This window comes from Lepisma saccharinum, chromosome 3 (genome assembly GCF_977018435.1).
Source record: "Lepisma saccharinum chromosome 3, izLepSacc3.1, whole genome shotgun sequence".
In the NCBI taxonomy this organism is placed as follows: Eukaryota; Metazoa; Arthropoda; class Insecta; order Zygentoma; family Lepismatidae; genus Lepisma; species Lepisma saccharinum.
In genome coordinates, this window is record NC_139231.1 from 37495468 (window position 1) to 37508267 (window position 12800).

Below are 12800 nucleotides of genomic sequence, written 5' to 3' on the forward strand. Positions count from 1 at the left end.
TACTGACACAAATCAGTATCAGCTTAGCCCTAGTCAAAATGCATTTGTGGATTTAATTTTTAATAGTGACTATCTAGCTTAATAATCGACATAAAGAGCTGCTTTCAACCACCACGTGGGGAAAAATACATACTCTAGAATACATCAGAGGCTTATTTTTCAAATTTCAAGCACATTCCAACAGAATTGAAACAAATGTACTCTCTTAGCAAAACTGTACCTCATACCCTTAAGTGGTAGAAGTTGGTTACATAGACGTGCAAGCAGAAAGGTATCCCGGCAGTTTTTCTATAGATTTTGTACAGAGGTTTAGGGTCTCGTCAGCAGTTAGTGATGAATTCATGTGACTTTTAACCTATATAAAATGGTACACATTTCAAGAAATATATCATTTCCTGAATTAATGTGTGAAAGATTAGCTTTAATTTTGAGAATAAAATAACTGTGTTGAAAATGTAGATATCAAAACAAAGGTAAAGGTTTAAAAAAATCATTGTACCATGCCATGAATCCACACACAGGGTTTAGAGGTAGAGCTCTACACAGTCTCAGTCTCAGCCCTAGTGAAGGTGATGTGATAAGCCTCATCCTCTGGTGCCCTAGATATTTGTTGATTATAGAGTGGATGAATCCAAGGGCTGCTACATGCAGGAACATTGTTGAATAGGGTCCTATCTGAGATCACCCACCCTGGGAATTGAACCCAGAAGATGCACTTTACCTGGACTGGTATGGATCTAATATTATGCCTGGTGATCTGACCTTGAAGCAAACGCCCAAGTATCAAATGTGTAACCTTCGGTGGTGGTGAGAAAGTTCAATGTCTTTACGACAGGGGAAGGGCCTACTGAAATATATAATTTCCCCTTGAAAACATTAACACAAAATTTAGTATTATTTTCATGTTGAGGGGAATAAACAACGTGGTTGATAATATAAGACGTAAGCGAGTTACTAAAGATATATTCGTGAAACTTACTTGTAAATGTTCTACAACAGCACTTAGCAGATGCAAAAAAATCCCAACCCACTACTAGACTAGCATGGCACCTCAAGTTCAATAAACACAGGATCCAAAAAGTTTCAGTTAGGCACACATCACACACCCTAATTGACACCAAAATCAAAAAGACGCATGCAATTATACACTTTCCACACGAGCTGAATATCGACAGCGGTCAGGCTCATCATGTTTAGCTCCTGCTATTATAACTGCTCAAACCCATCGCATGCAGCAGACGAAATGGCTACACCAGCACCCCTAGCGGTAGTCGAGGAAACAACAACGGGAACCGGAAGTCAAAGTAACAGTAAAACATCGAGTACCCAAGTGGATGGTGGCAGAGGCCACTGAAATTAATAGAACATTTACAAGTAAGTTTCGTGGATATATCTTCAGTAACTCACTTACGTCTTAGTATTATTGTTATTGGGAAAGAATGATAAATTAGCAACACTGTCAGTATTAGATGTAAGACTATTGGTCTATTAACATCAGGGTAAACCCAGTGATTGAATGAAAATATTATAGGGAATCTTGTTGTCTGCACATTTTTCAACACTTAGGATATCATGGTGAGATAATAAACTAAATAAAGTAATGTACTAATATACCAGGTAACCAAGAAAGTTCATGCGGTTTTTACAACTGCCCGTAGTTTTCGTGGGGTAGTATGCAGTTCAGCCACCAGGGGTACATGTATGTGTGATTGGCGGAAAGCTCATTCCTTGGCACGTCGGCTAATGTAGATAACAGGTCGCAGTCGATAGTTCGGGAGCAAGTATTCGCAGTGAACCATGGCTGTGTCGAATGCAGTAATCAGGGCGTGTTTACTGTGAGTACAATTTGGGCACAAAAGGAGCGGAAGCAGCAAGAAAAATATGTGCAGCGTTTGGAGAAGGTACAATTAGTGAACGGACAGCGCAAAAGTGGTTTCAGACCTTCTCGAGTAGCGATGAGACACTGGCAGAAAAACCTCGATCGGGCAGACCGAAATCTCTCGATGTGGACCAACTGAAGGCAGCAATTGAAGAGGATTCAAGTCAAACGTGTCAAGAACTCGCTCAACGATTTGCGGTAAGTGCTGAAACAATTCGTGCGCACTTGCATGAGCTTGGCAAATCATGGAAACTGAGTAAGTGGGTCCCGCACGAGCTGACTGCTGCGAACAGTCTCCAACAACTGAACATTTGCGCTTCCTTGCTCACTAGGAACAACAACTGTCCAATTTTGGACCGCATTTTGACGTGTGATGAAAAGTGGGTAATGTACGATAACAAGAAACGCTCATACCATTGGCTATCGTCAAATGACACCATACCTTTTACTGCAAAACCTGCTCTTCATCAGCGGAAGGTGTGTCTGGTGGACTACGGCTGGGATTGTGCATTATGAGTTCTTGGAAAGTGGTAAAACCATCAACAAAGAGGTGTACTCCACGCAATTGCAAAGAGTGCCCGAACAGCTTGCAAAAAAACAACCTGCATTAGTGAATAGGAAGCGTGTTCTTTTCCACCAAGACAACGCTAAACCGCATACAGCAAAGATGACCCTGGAGGTGATTTCTTCTCTCGGCTGGGAACTTCTGCCACATCCAGCGTATTCACCCGACATCGCTCCATCAGACTACCATCTTTTTTTTGTCTATGGACAACCATATGCGCAATCGACATTTCCAAACTCGCGAGGGGGTTGAAAACGCGGTGGTGCAGTTTTTTGCGGCCCTACACAAAGACTTTTTCAAACATGGCATCTACAGGCTTGCACAAAGATGGGAGAAGGTTGTAGAAGCGGATGGTGGATATTTTGCAGAATAAATATAAGGTAAACACATTTGTTTTGGACCTTTTCTTCTTTGTACTAAAACCGCATGAACTTTCTTGGTTACCTGGTATTTAAACTCATTATGTACATAATGTCTGCTGTGCATGTTTTTGAGCAAAGAAACCCAAGGTAATATTTTAAAAGTAGAAGTAAGTTTTGGCACAAAAGTTATTTATAAGTGCATGCTGTTATATATGAAAAAGTCACGTTTTACCTTCAGATACATTTTCTGTTTACCTTCTTCCATGTCCATAAGACGTTAACCATTTGAGAGTCCAATAACTCAACATGTCTTTTCTTGCGAAGAAAGTTTTATTTCCCATTATAGTGAAGCAAACAATGCCAGAATGTCTTAAGTCATAGTATTGTGTTCAGTTATCTTTTCACCACCAAATAAGGAACTGAACACACCATTATGACTATCTCCTTAATTTTCATGACAATCATTGTTTTATGAAAGAACAGGTTGTAAGAGTTACATACAAATGTTTATTACTCAAGTAATATAACTCTTCCCCGTAAGTGTGGTATAGAAAGAAGAACAAGAAGTTTCCTGATTGTGATTACCGGGAATTAATGCGAGATTTATCGGCACTTGGAATTCAATTCACATTCAGTGAGAATTACATTCGTGAACCTGTTCCGAGACTTAATTCTTTGCATTTGAAATGAAACCGTCATTAACATTATAATGTATGTAAAGGAAGTGACGTCATATATAAAGTTTCTTCATGTGAAGCATAGCTTGTAATTTTTATTATTATCAGTGTGTCATTATACAATACACAGGCAGTTTGTATTAATGATTGATCTGAATGCCAACTATAGTTAAAAGAAGATTTTTAAATTATATATATACACATTTTTGCAAAATTTATTCTTGAAAAAAAGAGAAGGAACTCTTTACAGCGTAAGACTTTAGATTTGGAAATTTGTGAAAATTATCCCTAAAAGAAACTGAAATTATATTTTGTCTTTCCACTAGAGAAACTGCCCTGAGGGAAGTAAACAGAAAATGTGTTATAAGGTAAACTTTATCTTTCTTGTTTTTATAGGTGATGAATGGTGTTTTGAATCGTACTGAATGGGATTGGATTTTTTTTTTATCCCAGTGTTTTGGAGATTTTATCTTGTCTTCAGGGGGTTGGATATCTGTGCAGTTATCTGTAGATTTGTGTATACTGTCAGTACATGCTGCTTATGCCGACCTCCATGGCAGTGTGGTTAGCAAAGCATACTATGGTACCAGGTGTATTAGGTTTGAATCCCAGCCGGGATATAGGTGTTCTTTGTGTCCTTTCATCAATTTCATCATATCACTTATCCTCATCGTTGCTGGCAGAAAAGTGACGCTACATAATAAAAATGTACCAGAACATTTCCCGGTTTTACATTCAATCTGTATAGTCCCAATAGATCAAAATACTATGAATTTTTCCCAGATTTTACATTTTCCCGCAATTTAAGCTTTTTCAGCTTGATGCCCTTGAAAATGTAAAATGGGTGTTCCGCTGTATATTTAAAAAACAAACAAGCTGCTTATATTGGATATTGTAACTGTCTTGTATTCACATTACATAAATATTAGGGAGCAGATTTATAGGTGCACAAATCCTCAAAAACAGGGAGCATAAAAGATGGAAACAGCACTTACAATGTCACCAAGACAGCCAGTGAATATGAACTTATTTCAGTGTTGAGTTGCACGTTATTGATTTGTACTAAAATTACAATTGATCACTAGGCATTTTTCCAGTTGTTTTCCTTGTTTGAGTTTTGTTTTAAGTCCATTTGTATGCACAGATAGGATAATTGAAATGACCTACAGTGTAAAATGGAATCCAAACCACTATCTGCCTCCACCAGGTATCAATCCAGGGACCCCTTGATTGCATGGTGATAATGTTACCATCAGGGAGGCTTTTGTTGTCCTTGTGTCTGTTACAGTGTCCTTATATTGCAAAGAAGCTATTTCTACTTCACAGGAAGTTAATAATTGATGGATTGATTTGCATTATTTTACTTCAGCTTTTGTGCCACTTTTGACTAATTTGCGAAGATGGGGATGAGTGATGATATGATGAAATTGATAAATGAACACTCCCAAACATCCATGCACAGGCCGGGATTCAAACCTGGGACCCCTGACGTCCTAGCAGGATGTGATAACCACTCTGCCACAGGCGCTGGCAGGAAGTTAATATGTAATACTTAACTGTTGCATATTCACCATGTTACTACTTGCAACATTAAATTGCTTCTTTCAGGCCTCCCCATTGGCATAGTGGTAATGTTGTCACCTTGTAACCAAGGGGTCCAGGTTTGATACCAAGTGGAGGCACATTGCACAGTTGTTCGGTCAACTTTAAACTGTGTTTCCAGTCCCAATTAGTCTATATGTGCATAATATGGGCTTAAGAACTCCAAAACTCGAATTGCAAGATTATACTAGCTGCCTTTTGAACTATTCATATTTAGTGCTAGTGCAACTTACGTTGAATAAGTTAGTATACAATATAATGTAGATACTTAAAGGTATTTACGTTAGTGAGTATTGATTTTAACGAAACTACGTTTCAGGTTTCCACTGATCCCTTCGTCAGGTTAACAAACTAGGCCAGTGTAACTACACCTTAGCCGCGTCAGATATGACAAGGACTTGGGAATTTATAGTGGGTTGGAAGGAATAAAAAGGAACATTTAGTCATCTGACCCCATATGCATAAAACTGCCATGTTCCCAACTGTAAAACACTGATTTGAAAAGCCATTTGAGCACACGGCTTAACATACAAACACATTAAAAGATTTATCTAAAAGGCCCTGTGAACACAGGGCTTGACACACAAACACGTTAAAAGCCCCACTTAACGTGGCCCAAGAGATCAAAGAATTCAAACTTGATATGACGTAGCTCACCGAATACAGAAGAGGAAAGGTAGGGGGTGGGGACATCAACCGAAGGACTTCCAGCATTCTACGAGAGATCACGCCAGTTCGTTGCACAACTCTCCAACGTGCGCATCTAAGTGGGGCTTTTAACGTGTTTGTGTGTCAAGCCCTGTGCTCACACAGCCTTTTAGATAAGTCTTTTGACTTCAGATGACTAAATGTTCCTTTTTATTCCTTTCGACCTACTATAAATCAATTCCTTCTCATATCTGCCGCTGCTAAGGTGTAGTTACACTGGCCTAGTTTGGTAACCTGATGAAGGGATCAGTGAAATCCTGAAACGTAGTTTCGTTAAAATCAATACTCACTAACGTAAGTACCTTTAAGTATCTACATTTTATTGTATACTAACTTTTGAACTGGCTTCTTGGCTTCTCGTTGTTCCTCTTATCATACCAACATAGCGTATAGCAAACAAAGGCAGGCTTGTACTTGGCAACATTGCTTCAGGAAAGCCAATGCCATTCCAAGAACACCCACTTCACAATTGCCATTGCCATCCATTCCATCGAACATACCCTCAAAGATGATTGGTAGGTAGAAATATATCTCAAGACCAGCCACCAATTGAAAAGGCTTTTAGCATAGGCAAAATCAACACTAATCTTCAAAACAAGATGCACAATTTGGCCATTAAAATGTGTTATCAGGCTTGAAACATCCTGCACCATGTCTGTGCGGTCTTTTAGGTATCATGCTTTGTGCTCTGGCTAAGGAATCTGTGCAGGTTTGAGTCTCCTGTGAAAAAGTGTAACAACTTTTCTCCTGAGATTTCAGCCTATGTATGGGACTAGTAGCTACACACTACTGTGAGGAAATTGGGGAGCTACGAATGCCTAGCACAACACAGCCAGGGAAATCCTCAGCAATGATAGGAGGTTTGTTGTGCTGACCACATGTCACCCCGTAACTGGTTGGATGATATCTACCTTTACAGGTGGGAGTGAGACCAGCAGTCGATAGGTAGGCCCTGGCCCTCACAGTGTTTTGCATGACCAGTTATTAATAATTATTATCAGTCATGAAACAACTTGCAATGAATTTACAACTTAAATCCAATGTTTTACTACTGAAGGATAAAATAAACAAATAGGCAAAAATCCACCCCATAATAATCACTGAAGACATTAGAGCAGTGTTTCTCAGCCGTCAATTGTACAGTGCGACTTGCAGCCCAAGCTGGCAATGACTTGGAAACATAGCCTTTCATTCGGGGTTCACCAGCGATAAAGAGAAAATCCTTTCTCGCCAATGTTGGTTAGTAATCAAAGCTGCTGAGAGATGACTGACACCCGTGCAGTCTGAATTTTAACGGTTGGGCCTTTCTCGATTTTGGCCCGGAAAGGCGAAGCTGCTTTCAGCTCGAGCTGGCAACCACGTGGAAAGATAGCCTTTCATTTGGGTTTTCCACTGCGATAACAGATAATTCTTTAGTAACAATGATGGTGAGCAATGAAACAATCTAACTGGAGGGGTGCATTGATTCCCACCTCCAAATTTGGACGTTGACATATGGGATGAGCCAATTTAGTTTGTGCAACAATTTTGATTAACAAATATATTGAAGTGGAAATATTCTGATTAACTGGAATTTTTCTGTGTCCAAAATGGAACATGCCAATGAAAATCAGAACTTGACAAATTCATTCAATGATATTGTCCAATTATCCAGAGGAAACTAAAAGATTCTATTAGATCTAGTTATTGTCATCTAATTTTAAAGCAAATTTTATATTTGACAACAAGCCTACACATGATCGAACTAATACTCTGTATGATTATGCCATAATTTATTTATTAATATTAGATTTCAAGGCTACTTTTTCATTAAAGCATACTCTTTTTAAAAAATGCAAAAATAGTTATGAGTAAAATTCTTGGGGTCAGGTTATTGTCTTTTAAAGAACATACTTACTGAGACACATGCCCACAAAGGTTGAGAAGCACTACATTAGAGTTTTCTGCTCTACACCCGAACATAGTGAAATTTTGGCTTCCATTAAGTAATACAGTTGAGACTGCTTTATACGTAACTCAGTGCTGCATACTTTCGTTTTATATGTAAATTATTCTGTCCTGGCAAAATATAATTAAAAACATGTTTATTAACCTTTATTTGTACATAATGCATTTAGACGTAATTCGCTGTCATACTTACTAATTTTCATAAAATATAGTTGATTTGTACGTAATCAAGCTACAACAATGTCACAAGATAGGGGGGCATAGTGGTGTTCTGTCTCGAGTTGCGAGAAAGACGAGTGTGGCACGACAGTGTCACAGAGAAGGCAAGAAGAGGCATGAAATCAGAGGAGAAAGTTTTGCCCCAGTTGTTCAGAACATGAGACACATTTTCTTTTTTTTATGTAATTGCGGTACGAAAGTACACATGTTAAAAAGAAGCCGATGGCTGAAATTTGCCATGTTCCTTAATAAAACTGAACTTTGGTTCCTTCAGTGAACGTTTTCAGTTGCTACTGGTTGGCCATGAAGAACAGAAAGAGGAAAGTTACACGTTTTACCAGAAAGTAAAATTTATATTGGAAGTGGACACCAATCCACATAAAACTAAAATTGCTGCAGATTTGGGCATTGCTTATACCACACTTTGCACAGTCATTAGTAATAGAAATACTATTTTAAATGAATTTTTAAAATTGGGTAGTAAATCAACAAAACACAGACGTCATCAAGAGGGAAGATATGCACATTTAGAAAAACTCTTCTTACCTGTATTTAAGAATCAAACTTTTAGATTAGTTAATTTACTATTTTATGACAGAAATAACCTGCGTTATATCTTGTTCCTCAAAATAGATACAATGCAGTATTTTAATAATGATATGACATTGTATCTAAATCTAATTTGTAAGTAATTCTCAGTTATACATATTATTTTCTCTTTACCTTGACACATAACTCTGGTTCAACTGTAATTGTACAGAGGTTGTTTCCGGTCTGTGGTGATGAAATTACACATCTTGTGCAGCACCACTAAGCGGGAAGAGAACGAAGCTGCCAGTCGTGTGGGCACCTTGGACCGTTGACTGTGCGTGACAGGTGTGGTCAGTGCATATCAGGAAGAATGTCCACGAAAATTAATGCACATTGGCAGGGTTGCATAACTACACTTTCCGACGTAAACTACAGTTATAGTGCCATTATAAAACTGTGCAAGGAGCGTGGATTCACTGCATCCAAAAATGGCATATCACGGGTGTTGATAGGGGCAGGTAAGGTGAGGCGTGGGATGATTTCTATGCGACAGAAACAAACCAACCCCCAGCCTACCACTAGCTGCACACCAGCTACAATTCGGGAAGTCAGGGTGCTGATCACCAGGGAGAATCCAGCCACACTGAGAAGTATCGTGAACCGACTACAAACATCACTGAAGACAGTGCACACCATCATACACCATGATTTGGGTTTGGAAAAGCGACGCAAGGGGCATGTTCATAAGCTCTTGCAAAAACACATCCAGGAACGTCGCACCAACTGTCTAAAGCTTTATGAGCGGCACCTGTCAGGTGAAAAGTGGAAGTTCGTTGTTACATTGGACGAGGCATATGTTTTATCTTCATGACTGTCACAAGCCACGTGCAATTTTTTATCGATCGACAGGTTCGATGGACCTTCAAAGATGGTTCACTGAATGAAAGTGAAGTTTTGGCACAGGTTTCATGATCATTGCTGGATACTCGTACAATGGCAAGCTGACCATACATCGTGTTGCCAAAAATACGAAGGTTAATTCCGATTACAGAATTATGAGGCTAACGTCCTGACACCCAATTATCGCCATGACATTCCCCATCTCTACGGGAGGAACCAGAATCGTGTGTGGGTGCATCAAGACAAGGCATCAGGTCGCACATCTCACTGAACTCACCTCTTCCTCCAACAATGGCAGATGAAACTGGAATTTGTGCCATTCCTTTCACAGACATTCCAGTGAAGTCACCTGATGTCTCACCGATGGAATTTTGCGCCTTCGGCTTGCTGAAACGAACCTTGTCTCACAGGAGACCCCGCACCATTGAAGGATTATGGAAAGAAAGCCTGTCAGGAGGAGTGGTTGAGCTGGACATGACTACACTTCGTGCCAGTCTCCTACAGCGGAACTTCACTGTCGGGCAATTGCCAAGATGCAGGGCCACCAAATATAGCACTCTCGATGGTGGTGACATGGTGTCTCTTAAGGTAGGTGCAGTTTGAAATCGTCACCATAGATTGGAAACAACCTCTGTAAGCAGTCTTCTGATACAACTTTCCAGAGATCACAGTTTGATTTCAGGTATTTATACAATGAGCCCCCAAATATACAGATGGCCACATAGATACATTCCAACACCCTGAAGGATGGGCACAGTAACAAGTAACAACATTGGTTGTAAGTCCAAAGTCCGATCCCATTCAGTACTTATCTTTCTGTGTTATCTAATTGTAGACACGTTGAATTCGTGTAGTTTTTTTTTTCCTTGTCAATTTTTCCTTCAAAATTTAGTTAATATGCATTTTAATTTTAATGCACATGAATTGATTGAAAAGCTATTACATATACTGTTTTTAAATAAGTCAGTTTTCAGGTAATTGCTTTTTTCTCCCTAAAGGGGGAAAATCTGTCAGAATTAAATGTTTACAGTTACATAGATTAGTAACAAAAGATGAGTAGTCATTTGTTTTTGATTTGATGACCTTTGGTATACTCGCTCACTGTTAGTAAATTTAAGGATGGGACAGATTACTGATAATTTTTACCACTGCAATATTTCTATAACCTTAATTTAAGAGTAAAATTCTGCCATTTTCTTATTACAAAATCTAATTTTAATTCATGATTCATTAACCAGAGTTTTGTTTCAAGTAAATACAGTGGAACCCTGATTTTACATTCCCAGATTTTACATTTTCCTGCATTATACATTCAAGCTTGATGGTCCCAACATAGCAAAATGTTGTAAAATTTCCCCCAATTTTACATTTTCCAGCATTTTAAGTTTTTTTCAGCTTGGTCTCCTGAAAAATATAAAATCGAGGTTTCACTGTATGTACAATATGCAGTTGTTTTTCCTAAGGTACATCTGTCGCCCTCACCAGGTTACATACATTAATTAAATGGATTGGGGCCAAAAGGGGTTGTTTGAACAAATCTTTGAAATTACATTTTCTTTCCAACTGCTAACGCTTTTGTTTCAAGTTTAAACTCGTACAGCATACTGTATAGGCCCTTATCATGCTGTTTGGAGCACCCTTGCTTCACCTGTCCTCACTGACATTCATGTTGAACAGCATCAACCATAACCTGCTGGTTGAATGCGTATTTGCTAACCAACAACTGACTATCATCTTATCAGTGTAATCTTGGAACTTGCTGTGTGCATTAGACATCAGAAACTTTTTCTGTTACTTTTATGTTTTAAGATTCTGATGTTGGTCTTGAATAGTTTAAAGCAATACACTAATAAATAGACACTGGAGTGTAATGCTTGCACACCAACATTAATTAATATTTTGAACAACTTTTAATTGTTACAATTTTCAAAAATCAGTGTTGATATCAGTGAGTAGGAGTATCAGCATTGGTATGGGTATCAATTCAAAGTGGTATTAAGCTTTGCTTTAATAAATATTATTTTCTGTGCAGGATGCTGTGAAACTTCAAAAGATAATGCAAGCCAAAGTGCAAGAGTTGCTGGAATTTGATCAGGTATGTATGAACCTAGAAAGATTTGACATGTAATGTATGTCTGGTATTGTGAGTTTTCCTTGCAAAGGTGAAACTTGACAGGTGCTAGGTAATAATATTTTGTTTTGAAATTGGAGATGAGAGTTGTGCAAAGATAAAGAGAAAAAAGTAAAGTGCTCCCTTGAACTTTGCACCATGCCATGAAGGTGTGTAGGGGCTGTGGAGTTAGGGCCCCACTCTTTCTTGATCATGGCCAAAGGTGAGGGTGATGTGTTCATCACCATGTCCCTGACCACTTTTACCCTACAGAGTTTCCTCCAGGTACCCACTTTATATGACACTGGTTTATATGATCCCCCGCTGGAGATCGAACCCTGGTCTCTCACATTGTAGTCAGATGCCCTAACGACTGAGCTACCCCGGTTAATTATGCAAAGATAGCTAAGGATAATCTGGCAACAAATCTTTAGGAAAGAGTTTAAAGAATGGTCATTGATAAGAGGACTGTGGTTCCCACTGGCCTGAAAAAGCCTTGGAAAATTGGGGAAGTCAACAAATGAGTGAAAAGTCAGGTAATTTTCAAAGTACATCCAGAATTCTCGAAAAGTCAATGAAAATGAACTCCACTTTTCTCCTGAACCAGCTTCGTAATGGGAGTTATTCTATATAAATTGCTTTTATAGTTCATTTTTATTAATTTATTTTGAACATGTTGAATAAACTTGATTCTTAACATTGCCTGGAAATCCTAGAAAGTCGGGGATTTTATTTTCCAAAAATGAGTGGAATCCATGAGGAAATTGCAAAGGTTAGGGAGTAAAATGGAGACTTGGGAGTGGATGATTGAATTAATAGACTCAGTGATATATAATTTTACAGATAAGTAATTACTTCAGTCTAATATATTAATACAGTATGAAGTTTTTAGAACAGGTAAAACTGTAAATAAATTCACCTACATAAAGAACAATAATCGTGATATCAAAGAAGTAGACATTTACCATTTCTTTTTTGGGATCAGGAAAGGTTTGTTTTTTCCTGTCATGAAAGCAAAAAAAAATGGCTTTGATGGGACTTGATGCTGACCATGTACCACTCGATGAAAAGCTGCTTGGTCCATAAAGGGCTGTTGCATCATGAGGTTTAGTTTTAGGCAAGCTTTTAATATCTGTTAATCCGTTCCACTTTAAGAGAAAGCAAGTGTATTTGACAGAACCTGTCTTTCCAATTTACTTCTCTTAAACTTGGCAATAAACAGACACACAAGATAGTTTCACATTTGTCGTAATGGAGTTTTCATTATAGCCTTCGACTTATTTTTTTAAGCAATACATGC

The 12800-nt window shown here is 38.5% G+C and overlaps 1 protein-coding gene across 1 annotated transcript in view; it reads left to right on the forward strand.

Moving 5' to 3' along the window:
* Positions 1–12800, forward strand: part of polybromo (protein) — a 149900-nt gene that overhangs the window by 38502 nt on the left and 98598 nt on the right. Inside the window, exon 11 of the mRNA XM_083118454.1 lies at positions 11423–11485. Coding sequence (XP_082974580.1) covers positions 11423–11485 — 63 coding nt within the window. The remainder of the gene's footprint in view (positions 1–11422; positions 11486–12800) is intronic.